At 39.6% G+C, this 16,914-nt stretch overlaps 2 protein-coding genes across 3 annotated transcripts in view; both read left to right on the forward strand.

Annotated features, from left to right (window-relative positions):
- The window catches only part of LOC124860782, a 35,347-nt gene extending 21,738 nt beyond the window's left edge, over nucleotides 1-13,609 (forward strand). Inside the window, exons 3-4 of the mRNA XM_047354351.1 lie at nucleotides 9,845-10,001; nucleotides 13,538-13,609. Of these exons, the coding sequence (XP_047210307.1) occupies nucleotides 9,845-10,001; nucleotides 13,538-13,609 (229 nt within the window). The remainder of the gene's footprint in view (nucleotides 1-9,844; nucleotides 10,002-13,537) is intronic.
- Nucleotides 9,273-16,886, forward strand: lpar4 (lysophosphatidic acid receptor 4). 2 transcript variants are annotated; one of them, XM_047354449.1, is made up of 3 exons: nucleotides 9,273-10,284; nucleotides 13,538-14,329; nucleotides 15,917-16,886. In XM_047354449.1, the coding sequence occupies exons 2-3, from the start codon at nucleotides 13,754-13,756 to the stop codon at nucleotides 16,397-16,399; spliced, it is 1,059 nt and encodes a 352-aa protein (XP_047210405.1). In that variant the 5' UTR covers nucleotides 9,273-10,284; nucleotides 13,538-13,753; the 3' UTR covers nucleotides 16,400-16,886. The 2 variants fall into 2 exon arrangements, with proteins under 2 accessions (XP_047210405.1, XP_047210406.1); XM_047354450.1 differs by having other exon boundaries at nucleotides 9,273-10,255.
- The last annotated feature ends 28 nt before the right edge of the window (nucleotides 16,887-16,914 follow it).

Consider the following 16,914-nt stretch of genomic DNA (forward strand, 5'->3'; position numbering starts at 1 on the left):
ATGAACAAACATATATACTTAGGTGAACCTATAGAGAGTGACTGTAAGGCCACAGTATTTTTAAAAGTCTCACAAACAAACAGTGCCTTGCCAAACTATTTATGTACTTTAAAGGTGTACTATGTTTTTTAATTCATATCATTTACTCAAATAGTCCTACATTAAATTCCAGCACCAGCTAAATCCCATCAGAAGTCAAAAACTAGTAAATGAAGTTTTACTGAACATCCACCAAGAAGTGGCTGTCTACCAAAATTATTGTTTAAGGAGAACATTAATCAGAAAAGCAGCCGATGGGCCCATGGTAACTCTGGAGGAGCTGCAGATATCCACAGCTCAGGTGAAAGAATTTGTCAGAAAAGCAGCCGATGGGCCCATGGTAACTCTGGAGGAGCTGCAGATATCTGCAGCTCAGGTGAAAGAATCTGTCAACAGAACAGTTATTAGTTGTATATTTCAAATATCTATTCCTTATGAAAAACTGGCAAGAAGATCTTACAGGAGTGTAATGGCTCTGAAGATACAGCCAAAGCTACAATAAAATGGTTTAGATCAGGGGTGTCAAACACCAGTCACAGGTGAAAATCCATAGGGGGACACAGGAGATGTGACTGCCTCTTCCATAAAGATGTCCCCCCAAAATATCATTATAAACACAAATATTTTTTAATTAATAATAAAGTAATGTTTAATAAAAGTACAACTCAAGAAATTTAATGTATAAATATAAAATACATTTCTTAATTATTGAATGATCCTGAGCACCCCATCCAACAAAATGGTTTGGTCCACATGCTGTTTCTTACCATCAGCTCCTCAGCACTGTGTTGCAGTGAGTGTCATTTATCACATATTCCTATATTCAGACATATTGGGTATTTCTGAATAAAAGAAACACAATATTTCTATTCTGGAAGATGAACAGAGCTTCTGTTTCTGTACAGTTGCCCCTCTTTTGCAAAAATTACCCTTGTATCAGCAGTGTAGAGTCAGCACAGGTTCTCAGGGGACTGCCAGTGGTGGTGCAGGGCTTGTTCGATCTGGCTGAGGTTCTCATCAGGATTTTGATGGTGGTACCTGTGTCTTCATGTTAAGCTGAGAGGAGTTTTAGTGCCCTGCATCAGTTAAAGATTTGGCTGCAGGCTACTATGGCCCAATGTTTTGTGATGCTACTTTGATGGACTAGGTGGAAATTAGAGCAGGGTGCAAATAAATTCTGTTGGATGTAATCATACTGAAATGGGATATTCGCCCCTGGTATAGCACCCAACATTTTAGATCAAACAATATACATTTGTTAACTTGGCCTAGTCAAACAGAAACCTCAATACAATTTATAATCTTTGACATGGTTTGAACATTTGTTTTGCCTGATGTTTTCCATCCACTCTGAATATCCACTCTAGAAAAACCTGCCAGCAGACAATCTGAAAAAGCAAAATATGTAGAAACTATTTGCATAAGAAGCTCAAGTCAGTGTTATTGAAATGTAAAAAAAATTGGCAGAGGCTTAACAGAAAAGCAAGAAAAAACTGCCAGCTGATCTGCTCGCTAAACATTAGGTTGATCTGTGGAAGGAGCTGGTCCTTCAATTGAAAACTGTGTTGTTGTGCATCAAAGAGAGATGATTCTCCGCGTTAGCACAAAAGGATGAAGAATTTGTAGAAGAAAATAAACAAAGGAAGACCAGAGGACAAGTAGAGTAGAATAAATGATAAGAAAATCAAGGATGGGAGAGATGGTGAGAGAAAGTTACACGAGGAGAGGAAATGAGTTAGCAAAATAGTAGAAAATAAGCATCTAGGAATGTCTTGAACTGTGAGTGACAAGACTCATTAAAGTAAAAAAACAGAAATTCTGTCATTGAATTACCTTGTAAAATAAAAGCTTGCACTAAACTGAAAGAAATTTATTTAAAACCTAAATAGCAATTTTAGAAAAATCCTAGTAGAATAAAAGTTGAATCATTTAAAGACAGCCTAATGACTTGTGACTCTTTTAAACTTTGAATGGAGTTTCTAGCTTAAAGTAGGTGGAAGGAGCTACCTTTTAAAGACTGCAACATTCTGCTGATTTTGCTGAATTTTCAAGATTTTCAGTTCATTTTAACCGGGGCAGAACATTCATAAAAAGCTGAAGAATTTAAAAAGTATAATAATTATAAAGAGCAGAAGATATAGCCAGAAAGAGGAGAAATTGGTTTATAGCAGTTACACAATCAGCTCATCGTATCACAAAACAAGCAGCTCTGTCTGCACGGGATGGGGTTGCTTAGGTCAGTCTTTCTGTCTCGCTACACCGTCTGGAGAACGAGTACTGACCCATAGTTGCTCATGCAGAAACCTTCCAGTGCTCTGGGATGAAAAGCCTCAACTCGACCTCAATCTGTGGCCTTACCGAAGCAAACAGTGTATCCGTGCTCTGGTTATATATGGGTGAAACTTTGATTGTCACAGCTGAACTGTGGGGATAAACCTGGCTCCAGACCAACATACACTCAGAACACAACTCTGCACTCATGTTAATATCTGTCCATAAAGCCCATAAAGCTCAGGACTCCTGTGCTGGTATGGCCTCGCTGCCTTTGTGTGGCTCTGTTGTCAGGGCAGAGGTATGTATGGCACAACAGGGCTGCCCCCAAACCCTCCTGGAGCCAGCGAATGAGAGGATGGGCTGAGGAGAAGGGAGGAGAGCAAAGGAAATACACTCATCATCGTATTAAAGGAGAGATGGACAGACGAGAAGAAGAGAGGGGATAGAGGGAGGGCAGAGGGTGGAGGAGTGGGGCTGCAGTAATGGGTTTTTTGTTTTGGTTGGTGTGACTCACAAAGACTTGGCCCGGGCAGCACTGCTTAGTTACCGTTACCAAACACATTTAAAGCCAGGGGGCAGTGTGAGGACTCAATGGATGTTTCTACTCTTCAATCTAACCTTGTGTGAGTTTTGATGAGATAATAAAGTGTTTGTGAATATCATAGAGGTGAAGGTGACAGGGCCTCTTCTTGGCATAAGAACATAAATTCATAGAAGGAAGTAAGTTTTTTTTTCTTGTTTGTATAAGTGGATGGTGTTAGATCATCTCAAAGAAGCTCAATCTTCTTTCAAGACTCATACTAATTTGCTTTTTGGAACTATTTTCAAAATGACCACAAATGCATGCATCAGATGGAGAAAATCCTGTCTAATGAGACCATAATGAGTTGTGAGAAATATTCACAGGAAGTGGAAAATTTTATTGAAAAGGAATCTAATCTCTCTAATGGAGATTCTCTAAGTAGCTTTGCACTTTAAGGCACTTTACTTGACTTTTGACAGTGAATTACATTTATAGGTTAGATGAGTTAGATAGCACTTTACTGTGGGAATTTGTATTAGCTCCAACTACATAGATTTGGAAATATATATGAAATCACTGAAATTATTAGACATCTAAAGGTTATTAAAAGGTTGTGAGCATGTAATATCATGCCTGTAGTAGATCACTGTGTCAGTGTCTTCTTTTGGTATCAATCTAGACTAGTTCCAGCTCTGAGGCTGGAGCTTACAGACAGTCAGAGAAAGGCCAAAATCAAAGTGAACCTGTACTGTCTTAAAAAAAAAACTCCTAACTTAATAAAACATCATAGTAGTTTATGCAAACTCTCATTTATGAATCTTTAAATTGAGTGCTTATTTAAATAGATGCAGACACATATTTACACTGGAAATGGGTGTAGGATGTGGTGCACCACCAAAGATTCTTCTGTGTGCAACATGTATGAATGGAAAATGTTTCAGATCACAATAATGGTCTGATATTATGATATTACTATGAAGCAGTGCAAAAATATTAAAGTAAACACTCTTTTTTTAATATTTAAAATGCCTTACTTTTCTATATATCAACATATGCACACATATCCACAAAGGCAAAAAGGTTTCCAAGAAGTGGTGCAGTATGGGTACATGCACAAATCATCGTTTATTGATTGGTACTGACAGAAAAGCCAAAATGTTCTTTCTTAAGTAAGACCACTTACACATTTAATGTGTTGTGAGAACTATTTCCCCCTTAAAGGTCTCTTCTGTTTTTATTTTTTTACACACTCTGATCAAGAAACAATTTTTAATATCAAAGATAACCATTTTATATTGATGATTTCATTAACTACGACTACGTGTGCCTCTGTTGAGAAGTGTTGGGAATGTTACTTTAAAAAAGTAACCAGTTATAGTTACTAGTTACTTCCCCCAAAATGTAAGTGAATTAGTAACGTAGGTACTGCATTATCAAAGTAACTAGTTACTAGGCAAAGTTAATTTTTAGAATCTGAAATGATGTTACAACTTGCTGACCAGAAAAATCAAGCCTTTTCTGTCTGTACGGTGTGGGATTATCGGAGCTGGCTGCAGCAGGGTTTGGGTTGTTAGCCACAAGTGTTGTTCAAGGGTGAGATGATGAGAGGTGCTTCATAAGGTTGGAGTTGCTAGTCATGGACGTTGATAATTTCTTTGTTCCCGGTCATAACTTGCAAATCACATGCACTTTTTTGCCTTTAACTTCAGCGAAAGTGAAAATTTGCCTATACTTCCAAATTTGGAACCCTGACTTTACAAGACTCCCCTCCATCATCATGTTTCTCTTTTGCTGTTGGTTTACTGTGTGGTGAAAACCCGCCTACCCGATGCCTTCGCAGCCAATTGGTGTCACAAAAACCGCTTTTTGCCTGTGCCCCCCACCCCCAGTCCCCAACTCCCTGCTTTTTCCATGAAGAACTTTAAAAAACACTCACTGCAGCTGCGGGAGAAAAGCAGATCTCTCCGCAGCAGCAGACCGTGCTCTTATTAAACCCCGCTTATTGAGTTGTAGTTGTAATGTGTCGTGTTACATTGTAAACATCATAACGGCGTTACGGAAATGACAAAAGAAATTAGTTAGATTACTCCATTACCGAAAAGTAACGCAGTTACCAACGGTTATTTTGTAAGGCTGTTACTCCCAACGCTGCTGTTGACATACAGTATTCTGACCCATTTTGGAGTACAGATGCCCTGTTTAAGACTAAGCCAAACCATAACAAGGTATGATTTTGGTTTTGAAGGTTTATTATTTGCTAAATAGAAATGTTTGCTTTGTGAATCCATCCTTTTTTTTCTGCTGATCTTATTCAGTCCTCTTTGTAATTTCTTTCTTTGATTTTTGTAACATCTCTTCTTTTACCTTTTTGAATTTTTCTGGAATTTCACAAATTCACTTAAGTCTAACGAGTTGGCTCATAGGTGAATTTGTTTCTGTATTATACTTTATTATTTAAACACAAACTGTTGATTTGTAATGACCTTGATGAAGGCCATAAACTGAAACGCATTGCTGTTAATAAAGGTTTTTTCCAGTACTTCTAGTGTTGCTGTAGAACAAAACTACCCACACATGTAGCTTCTTCATATAGTATGCCTGAAATGCTGCATTAGAATATTAGAAAAAAAAAAAAAAACCATGTTTCAGCCTCTTGGACTAACTAATCTGGTTTTATACTAAATGATGAAGTCAAGCAATTTATCTGGTAAGATATTAAGTGCTCATAACCTTCTACAGAAGCTCACTGTAAACGTCCTGCGCATTTACTACAAATCCATTAGAAACATTAAGATTAACTGAAAGTTAAAGAAGACTAAAAGACAAAAAAACATTTCGATACTTTCTTATCACGTAATCAGAAACATTAAATCCTTTTGTAAAACTCAAAAGGTGATACTCTTCATCTTGGACATGTTTAAAATCCAGTGCGTTTTTACTGCCCAGTCTGAGAGAGGCTGTCAAATAAGTGAAGTTTCACACTAACTTGGCAGGCTTTCAGCAGAGCAGAAAGGCCCCTGAACCAAAATGACCCCTCCATATTGGAATAGACTTTAAACTGCTGTGTAGACTAAACAATGTGAGAATTTCCCTGTTCACTCCAAATCACCAATTCGTTCTTAAAAAGTACATCCTGCACCGTACCCCACTAAAGACAAGATCTGTCTGCTAGTCCAAGAATAATTACAATGTGCACATACTGCAAGGAATTTAAAGAATGGACTTTGTTTTTTGGTTCGCTTGTATAAAGGGTTATCTTCAGTTTCTCCAAAAATAATCCCCTTAGTGAGGGGATAGGGACCATCTGTCTGATAACATTACCTTGCTGCCCTTACGGTATTGATATATTATTCTAACTTGTTCTTTGCCTTTCCTTACATAATGTCCTGCTAAGACGTTTTCACGTGAGAAGAGGGTGAATGTAAGATTTAGTGAGAATGGGCATTTTAAGAACTCAATCCTAAAAATGTTCATGTATGCACCACTAGTACAGGATTTTCTCAAGTACTACTCAATTGTCATAGCATTGACACAAGGTTACTGCTTATTCTCATGCTACATTATGCAGATGTTCTACCAGCACTGATAAAGATTTCCTTGTCTCTGCATGCTAAATGGTTAGACCAGCTTCAGCTCAATAAAAAAAAATGAGATAATAAAATCTCGAATGTACCCCTTCATGATGATATAGCACAATACACCAATCATCCCAGTACTCACAAACTATATAAAACGAAGGCAAAACACATCAAAGATGTAGCAGGACTTGATGTTTCACAAAATGTGCTTAATTTCATCATATTTAGGCCCCATGTAACTTGTTATTCTGTGCACCATCATACATGGCAAAGTGGGAAACAGCATAACAGAGGCTTTATGTTGTATACATCAAGTCTTGTAAACCTGAAGCTGACTACATAAAAACCAGGCTGATGAATTATGTTATAAAACATCATTAAGGAAATATATTTTCATCACAATGTGTGACTCATGCATTCATGAACACATGTTCTTCAACACCAACAATTCGGAGGATTGAAGACATCTGCTGATGTGTGTAGTGCTGTATGGACACATACAGCACATACACAGTATGTGTGTCTGACTTCAGTAGTGAGCAGGATGTCCTGTCCTCCCTGCTGCTATTGTGGAGTGGTCAGCCTGCCAGACGCTGGCCACAAAGACCACTTCCGCTCTGTCAAGAGCCTCTCTATCTGTAGGTTGACACAAACACACACACACACACACACACACACACACACACACACACACACACACACACACACACACACACGCACACACACACAGTCAATAACCCAAAGCCATCCTGAATACAATGGGAACCTGCCCAACACTGCCCTGCCACCTGGTTAAAAATAACTCTTTTGGTGGCCTGAGACATTATGACTGTGTTGTAACAATGGTGTGGCAGCACTTTGATCAACAAAATAGCAATATGCTGTTATCCTGAGATATCACACACCTCTGTTAATAGATTTTTTTTTCTTTGTCCTGTGTGAAACTGGTAGACACTAAATTTATTTTAAGCATTCATTATGAATTCTTTTTCCAAAACCTTTTCATCTGTGGGGACTTTTTTAAGAAAGTCAGAAGAGAGTCAGTTTCTGAGATTATGTCATACCCTGGCTATTGGAGGCTCTTCTGTGTATACAAACATTTCTTTTATAAATAAATCAAAAGACATTTTCAGGCTGTTACAATGCTCTGACTAAATACTTAGCTTTAAAAACTTAATGAATCAGTGTCATGTAGAACAGGTTAAAGATGTAAAAATATATCTTGATATCATATATCAGGTTTTAACGGATTAATCAACATGAATGTCATTTTGACTAAATTATAACAGAGCAGCTGTGTCAATTCTATTTCCTCCTGTTTGATGCTTTGAAGATCTTTGATAGGTCAAAAAATACTTATCATGTTTGCAAAGATTAACAAAGAGCTGCCGGTCATGAGTCAGGGATTTCTCTATTCTTCTTGTAGGAAGAGAGAAAACACTTTTATTTGATCAATACTAACTTAAATGTGGCCCCATACTACCCCTGAAACTAATTCACCTTACTGATAGCCTCAAGATATACTTTATCACTTTGTAAGAGTAATGAATATCTAGACTCTTTTATATACTATCATAAACCTTTTAAATTTAGATATAATTTTTATAGCGTCTCCTAAACCTTTCCACAACTGAAACAGCAAATTGTTTTCAAATGGGAGCAACCACCTTCACACATTCTTGGCATATATTTCATAAACCTTCCAAATGTATTCTTCACAGATAAAATGTTGGGACTTATTAAGCACCGTAACGCCATTGGTTGTTAATCTTTGGTTTTTGGTGCAGCTCCTTTAGAAAGTAAGAGAAATTGATCAAACTTATACAAACAAAATGCTGCTGTTAAAGTGAAATTCAGTGCAGCTACCATATGTATCACAGTATTAGGCTGCACATGTCACAGCTGGATTAGTAGTGTTCCAACAAGACTACAGAAAACATAGCACTGATTTCAACAAGATAGATAGCTTCTCATATCGGGACTTGAAAATATTTGCAAAATTTAAAATCTATCAGATTCTGAAAATATTTCTTGTCCACAGCCCTCTTCGGGTAACTCTGGACACTAGGTCGGCTGTTCCAAAACTTGCATTCTCCTCACTGTTAGGATCTGCCATTTTTGACTCTGTTTTGGTTTTGTGTTTGTTTGCTTTTCAGTTTGGTATCTTTACTCTTTGAGCTTTGTAGTTTTGTTTGTTTATTCCTTCAGTTATTCTGATAGTTTTGTTCTCCCTCTACCGCCTCCTAGTGTGTGTTGTGTTTCTCTCCTCTCGTTTTTAGTTTTTTAGTAGTTGCTTTCTTTTCCCTTTGTGTGATATTATTATTATTATTATTATTATAGTTCTTGTCTTCCTTGGATTCTTTAGTTTAGTTCCTCTTTTAGTATCTCTGTATTTATTTATGGTTAGCTATTTGTTCACTTTCCAGCTCTTCCTTATAGGTTAGTTTATTATTATTATTTTTGGTTTGTACATATCCTGGTTCTCGGTTCCCTTTCCAGTCAATTCAGTTAGTGTGGTCAGGTTTGTTAACTTTAATAACCAGGTTCTCTTTCAGGGCTCTTTGTTCTTAGGCTGTTGTTGTTCCTGTTCCCTCTAGTTTCTCTGTGTACTTTAGTTAAAGGTTATTCTAGTTTTTTTCTGCTTCATTTGATTATTTATCTTTGTCTATAGGTTTGCCTGGTCTGTGTTTCTCTTTATTTGTTTATTAGTCACTTTGCCCATGCTCAGTCTTTGTATTTGTTTCACCAGTTCCTTCTGCCTCCCTGCCTCCTTGTCACACCTGTTCCCTGTTCCTTTGATTACCTGCCCTTTGTATTCCCTTAATATGTTAGTTAGTCTGGTTTATGTGTTCTTTGCTGGTTCCTTGTTTCACAACTCGGATCACCACCCTAGACTGTGCCTTGTGTGCCATGTACCTGCAGAGCCTGCAGATGTACGTTTTTGGATTTCAACTCTGGTTATGTCTTGCAGTGATTTTTGTAACGCTTTGTAATTTTTTGAATAAAGCTGAAGACTGCTTGAAATGCTGCTGCCAAGCTCTTGCCTGCGCTTCGGTCCACCCCAAAGCCCCACTGTGACACTCACATGAAGAGTGGTGAGAGTTTTGGGCAGAAACTGACTGGCATTTGGAACCATTTTACAATTTCATTCACTTTGACAAAGCCCTCGTTCCATCTGAAGAAAAAGTGCCTGGGTCATGATGCTGCCACCACCTTGCTGCCAACTCTGTGGCTACCTTTTGGAATCGGTCCAAATGTTCAGACCACTTCAATTGTACAGGACAAATGTTACATTATGCGTGGAAAGGTTCTGAAATTATTTGTCATGGAAACCTGGCAATTTAACGGGAATATGTACATTTTGATAGTGTAGGTGCAAAGGCGGATGGATAATTAATAGGGCCCCATATCCTTTCCTCTTTCTCCACAGCCCACTGTTGACGACTCCCCCTCTCTCCCCCTTTTCTCCCCCTGTCACCCCTCCTTCATCGCGGAGAGGTGCTATTGTCTCGTTTCCTGTGGCCGCGCGAGCCCTGTGCGCACATGTACGCTCGCGCACGCTCTCTCGCGCGCAGCAGTACTGGGCGGTGGGCTGACGCGGTCCGGACGGACGGAGCGAGCGTCAGGATTAATGGAGGGACTCACAGCCGCGGGATTTGTTACAAGTTTATAAGCTGTTCTTTTCACCCCGGGAAGCCAGCACTCAGACTCGGAGTGTGGCGAGGAAACTCCGAGCGGGCTGGTTTGGAGAGGCTTTTTTTCCCCCCAGTAAAAACATAGGGCTCCAGATTTCTGACAGCTGCGCCGCTGCCAGGCTGAAAAACCACTCGGCGACCAGGAGGTGAGCTGTCACCATCTGCTCAGCTGCTTGTGAGTGTGCTCCTCTTTGTTTGTAGACCGTGACATTTTTCCTCTACTGCTGGCAAAAACAAGCTTTGATTTCAGCTCCATAGAAGCGTTTAAAAACGATATTTTACATTAGGAGAAGATGGTGAATGAAATACGGCTTAGCCACTATCTCTTTAGTTTGCATACATAAAGAGAAAAAAACCCCGCAAAAAAACAAGGCTTTTAGTTGGTAGGTAAAAACCAGAAAAGTATGCATCGTGCATCACTTTATACATAATTTACTAAACAGCATTAAACACAAATCACAAAAAGCTTAACTAGGTCACTTCACATACAAGATTTTACTTTTTTTCCCCAGATTTGTGTGTATAAATGTATTCAAACTTTCTCAAAATATATCAAGCTCGGTTATAAGCATGAGATGGTATGAGATTCTCTCTATTCTCACAGTATGGACATAAAACTAAAACTGAAATGTCTATGTGCTTTTATAGTTATGTAACATAGGCCTATACAATACTGTTATTTCTATTTTCAAGTGAACAAAAAGTTTAGAATACACATACTCTAAATTAAGTTTTTCTCAAGTAAGCTTTTTTTAGTGCTTTGTATGGAATTAAACAAAATGTAACAGGCTCCCTGCTCAAGTAAACTGTCAGTGTGTTACGCAGGTTTGTGTCTCCATTTCATACCCACACGCCTATTTCCCATCTAGTCCCATTTATGCACCTGTTCTGACTGAAAAAGGAAAAAAAAAAAAAAAAATGAAACGGTTTTCAAATTTTTCACTGTTTTCATTGTAAATAGATTAATTAAACTAAATGTCTAGGCAGGCAGAAGGGAGCCATGTGATATTTTGAACGTGGGAGCAAAAGATCTACAAGGTTGACCAAAATTATTGTTAATAATAATAGCATTGACAAAAATGTTAAGTCATTGAGGAAAATACCCCATCTTTATAACTTTCTTGTATTTCAACGTATACCTGTTGGGAGCAGAATGGACCACAGCTTCTTCCCCCCCCCCTTGTTCCATCATTCCACTCAAGAAATTTAGTCTCATTGACTGTTTTTCCAACTCATCCTGCCTTTCCTTACTGGTCCAAAATTGGATCTGACTAGAAATGATCTCCCTTTATGGGTTTATTTGAATTTTCGCACATAGTTTCACATATTTGTTTGTGAAACTCTTTCTTCTTTATTAGAAGTTCAATATATACTGTTAGGAAGTCCATAGAGGTGATTCTCAGTGTGACATCCCTTGTTAAAAACAGGGTCTGAGCAGAATCCTCTGTGTCCCGAAGATGTCTGTTTAAAACACGAGACGTTTTTTGTTGTTTTCCCCCAGTCTTCATCTCTCTGTCCCCCTTCTCTCCCTTGCTTGTGAGAGAAAGGAACAGCTGGATGTGAGCTGAGCCCGAACTTGATCTCGTTAAATCAGCAGGTCCCAGAGGCCTGTTTCTGTCACTGCTGTGCCCGGCCATGGGGGTAAACCCTTGTAACTCTGCAGCTGTCTACAACCTGGACATAATATGGACTCATAAACTCTCTCTGGACTGAAATCCCTTGGCAAGACTTTTCGTAATCCACTACATGCATAACTTGGCTCCTGAGCTGCAGCAGAGCTGAAGGTTCTTTCTTACATTTAAACAAACTAAGCCCAACTGTGTGTTGCTTAAAACTGAGCTTCATGCAGAAACATCAGGAGCAGAAAACCGACGCTGGCACCATCAGGGGTCCTGCGGCTCAGCCCTGGCACACAGAGTCCTGTTTGAGGACTGGCACACCTAAACGTTTGCCTGCTTGTGTGCTCACATGTGGAGGCTTTTGCATATGTAAATGTGTGTGTTTGCTGCAGATTGGTACAGTGGGGCCATTGTGAGGGTTGATGGAGGCTTTTGGGGAGGTGTGTGAAAATGCAGTAAAGATGTCAGAGTGCAGCTGGCACAGTTTACGGCTTACGGACTTCAGGCTAAAGCACTGCGTTGAATGAGATCAGCATAAACCAGACAAGCTGGAACTTTGCAGGAGTGCTGGTCTGTTTAATCCTGTAGTAGATAGCTGAATGCCTTTTTTTTTTTTTTAAGCCACAATTTGATTAACAGACATTACATCTTTTTTAAGGGACAAGTTCCAGTAAAACTAAACTTTGCAATGGTCCAGAGTTGGGGAAAAAATGTACCCAATAGACCTAATCTTGTTTTTCTTTGATTTCAGACACATCTGTCCTCAGCCTCAACAGTTCTTATATAACTGTTTCCACAGTATGGGGACTAATAAACCCAAACCTGCTGTGTCAAAATGTCAAAGCTTTTATTTGAAGAGAGAAACACTTACAAAACATAAAATAGATTTTTTTAAATAAGGTTTGCAGTGACAACTTGGGAGACATGCATTGCTGTTGATGCCAAAAAACATCCAGATTTTTCATCATTTGTTGGACAGTGTGGGATATACTTAGACATGCTTGGAGCTCTACACTCTCAAAACAGTCCTAACAGTTTACAGCCACCTGCTCCTCTGATTTACAAATCCAAATGCTTCTTTAAGTAAACATACAAAATAACATGTTATCTGTGCAGCAGTTCTCTGAGATGGAAGCTATTTGCTGCATTTCCTACGAGCTGGAATAGCTGGAGTCTGCTCACAGATTCTTTTCTGCACTTGGAAGTGGATTTTTACATACAGTTCTTTAACGTTGTATAACAAATGGAAGTGGATGAAGTTCTTGTCCACATCAACCTATGTAATCCTCAAAGCTGCCAGAACCCTTCTGCAAAGACTCACTTGAATGCATGAAGACTCTGAATTAACGAATCGGTGAATCCCAGTAATATCTAATGTAGCCTTGCCCTGTTGTACTTTACTTTCAGCACCTACACGATAGCAGTGTTTCTTCCATCCTGGTTTTCATTCTGCTGCCTGTTTGTTTTTGATGTTAATGTGTGATGTTCTCCACTGTAAAAAATCTGATTCAAATGAAAACGTTGATCTTAAATCGGAGCTGACCTGCTAATCAGGAATGTCTGCATGGTCAGGGCCAGAAATTCAAAAGAGTGCTGTAGATGAAATTTCGGAATATATTAAATATTTGATACTAAATGCAGAGGTACTAACTTAAATGCTTAAAACATAAAGTAAACAGAGTATTTAGTTATGTTAATATTGTTTAGTTTGTTCCTTGTTCATTGCTGTGCATATTAATGGTTTGCTTCATGGACAACAACTTTTATAGTCTGGAAGTTCCTGACTGCTGTTTCCTTTTCTCTCCGCAGGAGGACCAGCGAGCCGAACAGCCGTGCATCCTGACTGACTCTGACTCTGTTTGTGTGTCTGAGGGTCCATGATGACAAGGAGGGGGCTTGAGTGGAGGGTCCCCTGCTGACGCCTGAGGTCTCCAGTTTTCCGCTCTGAATGCCCATTTCCTGAAGATTTTTTTTTGTGTCGTGTCTTGTTGCAGTGGAGACCCCCTCTCTATCTCGTCTATCAATATGGCCAGTCTGGTGATTAATGAAACTGGGGTGGAGGATTGTGGGATTGACGACTCCTTCAAGTACAACTTGTATTCCACAGTTTACAGTGTGGTCTTTGTTTCGGGCCTGATAACCAACTGCGCTGCCCTCTTTGTGTTCTGCTTCCGGATGAAGATACAGAACGAAACCACAATGTTCATGACTAATCTAGCATTTTCTGATTTAGTCTTCGTTTTTACGCTGCCATTCAAGGTCTTCTACAACGTGAACCGCAACTGGCCTTTCGGGGATGGGCTCTGCAAGGTTTCAGGAACGGCCTTCATCACCAACATCTACGGCAGCATGCTCTTTCTCACCTGCATCAGTGTGGACCGCTTCCTGGCAATAGTCTACCCGTTCCGCTCGCGCTCCATCCGTACACGCAGGAACGCAGCTCTGGTGTGCGCTGCCGTGTGGCTGACCATCGTGGGCGGAGGGATATCCGTGACCTTCTTCTCCACCATCAACAGCCGACACAGAGCCACCACATGCTTCGAAGGCTTTTCCAAAAACACCTGGAAGACCTATCTTTCCAAAATCACCATCTTTATAGAGGTAAACTAAACTGGGCTCCGACAAATGCACATTAACATATTCACTACCAGTACATCCTTTACTAAGACATCTAAATACACAACAGTTAGGTTCTACATTTGCAGTCCATTGTAAAACTATTCAAACGACTTAAACTTTTACACAATTAGCAAAGTTAAAACCAAACCTTCAGTGTCTTCTATGGGCACTTTATATTATAAACCAACACAAAGTAGTGCATATCTGTTAGTAAAAGGAAAGTGATGCACATTTTTGAAAGATTGTTAACAAATAAAACGTCTGAAAGATTTGCTGTGTATTTAAATTCTGCATTGTTTTTACCCTGAGACCCCAAAATAAAATCCAGTGCAATCAATGGCCTTCAGATGTCACCTAATTGGTAAATAGTGTCCCTCTGTGTAATTTTGTAAATCCAGCTGTTCTGTGAAGGCCTTAGAGGTTTGTTAGAGAACATTAGTGAACAAACAACATCATGAAGACCAAGGAACACAGCAAGCAGGTCAGAAGTCAAGTTTGTTCACAACTTTCAAGAAGAGTTAGGTTATAAAATAATAACTAAAGCTATGAACATCTCACTGAGTTCTGTTCAAACCCTGATCTGAAAATGCAAAGAGTATGGCACAACTGGAAACCTAACAAAACATGGCCATCCACCTAAACTGACTGTCTGGCATGGAGAATAATCAGAAAAGCAGCCAGGAAATCAATTAAAACTCCTGTTAGTAGTTTGACACAAGCCATGAAGGTGTCACAGCAAATATGTGAAAGAATGTGGTCTAATAAAAAAAAAATCTATAAAAACAGCCCATCACACAGTGAAACATGGTGGTGGCAGCATCTTGGTGTGGGCATGCTTTTCTACAGCAGGGTCAATGGGAATTTGAATGGAGCCAAATTCAGTGCAGTACTATATAAAAAAAAAAAGTTAGAGGCTGGAAAAGACCTAAGACTGAGGTGGAGGTCTAACTTCCAACAGAGCAACGCTAAACATACAACCTAAGCTACTGTCGCATGGTTTAGGTGAATGCATTTTCATTTGCAGGAATGGTCCAGTCACAGTCTAGAACCAAATCCAAGTCTGTGACAAAACTAGAAAATCGCTGTTCACCAAGGCAACTCGTTGATCTGGGGTTTGATTCCTGCCCTCAGGACCTGTGCTGCATGTCTTCCCCACTTCTCTCTCTGCCCATTTCCTGTTGCACTACTGTAAATGAAAGCCACTAGTGCTATAATAAATCTTTAGAAAACAACACTTTCTGTCTTTAGATATGCAAAGCTGGTAGAGACATACTCCAAAAGACTTACAGCTGCAGCCAAAGGTAGTAGAGAAAAGTACTGACTCAGGGAAGCTGGATACGAATGCATGTAAACTTTTCACAATTTTATTACTAAATCATTGGAAGCAAACCATGCATCATTTTCTTTCTACTTCAAAATGTTAGAACTACTTTGTATTGGTCTATCACATAACACTCCAATAAAACTTAATAAATTACCGTACTTGGTTTAACATGACTCGATGTGAACAAGTTTAAGAGTATGAGGAAGTCATATTTTAGTAATTCCCCCTTTTTTTTCCCCCCCCAGATCGTGGGTTTTCTTTTCCCCCTTTTGGCTAACCTGGTGTGCTCCTCCTTGGTTCTTCGGACACTGCGCCGCCCGGTCAGTGCTGGTCATGGCTGTGACAGCAAGAAGCGTGTCCTGCGGATGATTGTGGTCCATCTAAGCATTTTCATCATCTGCTTTGTCCCATATAACTTCCTGCTCTTCCTGTACGCCCTGGTGCGAACCCAGGCCCTGGCTAACTGCACTGTGGAACGATTCGCCCGGACACTTTACCCCATCACCCTGTGTCTGGCCAGTCTCAACTGCTGCCTGGACCCTGTGGTTTACTATTTCACCTCAGAGAGCTTTAAAAAGAGCCTGACCATAGGCAACAAAGGGTCCGGTTCACGTCCTGAGAGCATTCCTCGCAGCGACTGCGAGGCCCAGGACATAGCAGTCTCCAGAGACACTCACTCCGTATCCAGCAATGGAAAAGATGCTACAGTATCTGACAGTCAGCTATGACTCGCCGCTGTCAGAGTGGGTTTTACCGGAAACCTGAACTTGAACAACAAAGCAATCAGCTGTTTAATTGTGGAACTGGAAAACAAATAGCTCAGCAGATTAGTTAAGTCCTGAGGTATGGCCTGGGCTTTATGGACTAATCCAGCACTGGAGAGCAGAGGAATGGATCTGTGTTTGTATAACTGCACACACATCCATGTAGGAGATACTGTGATAGTCCATAGAAACAAGTAGCCTCTAAAAGAGACCTGGCTTTTACAAACACTTACACATAAACTGAGCTGTCCATCAGATTGAGATTTTTTTTCACATTGTTGAAATAAGCTCTTTAGTGCTTTTGTAAATAAATCGTTGTTATTAGAGTTTGAACTTCCACAGCACATTATATCATTTAATGTAGCAACTGTTCAGTGTGGTCAGATCTGGTGTTACTATGAAACAGTATTTTGTTGACCTACTGAATTAAATGTGTTGATGTTCCATTTCACTAAGAGCCTTTTTGATTTTTCCATAAT

Source organism: Girardinichthys multiradiatus, chromosome 23 (assembly GCF_021462225.1).
Source record: "Girardinichthys multiradiatus isolate DD_20200921_A chromosome 23, DD_fGirMul_XY1, whole genome shotgun sequence".
NCBI lineage: Eukaryota > Metazoa > Chordata > Actinopteri > Cyprinodontiformes > Goodeidae > Girardinichthys > Girardinichthys multiradiatus.

What these genes read in the sequence shown, in the direction of transcription:
- lpar4 (XM_047354449.1), top strand. Translation starts at nt 13,754, where the DNA reads ATGGCCAGTCTGGTGATTAATGAAACTGGGGTGGAGGATTGTGGGATT. An exon ending in AAATCACCATCTTTATAGAG is followed by an intron (nt 14,330 to 15,916) that starts GTAAACTAAACT and finishes TTCCCCCCCCAG; the next exon opens with ATCGTGGGTTTTCTTTTCCC.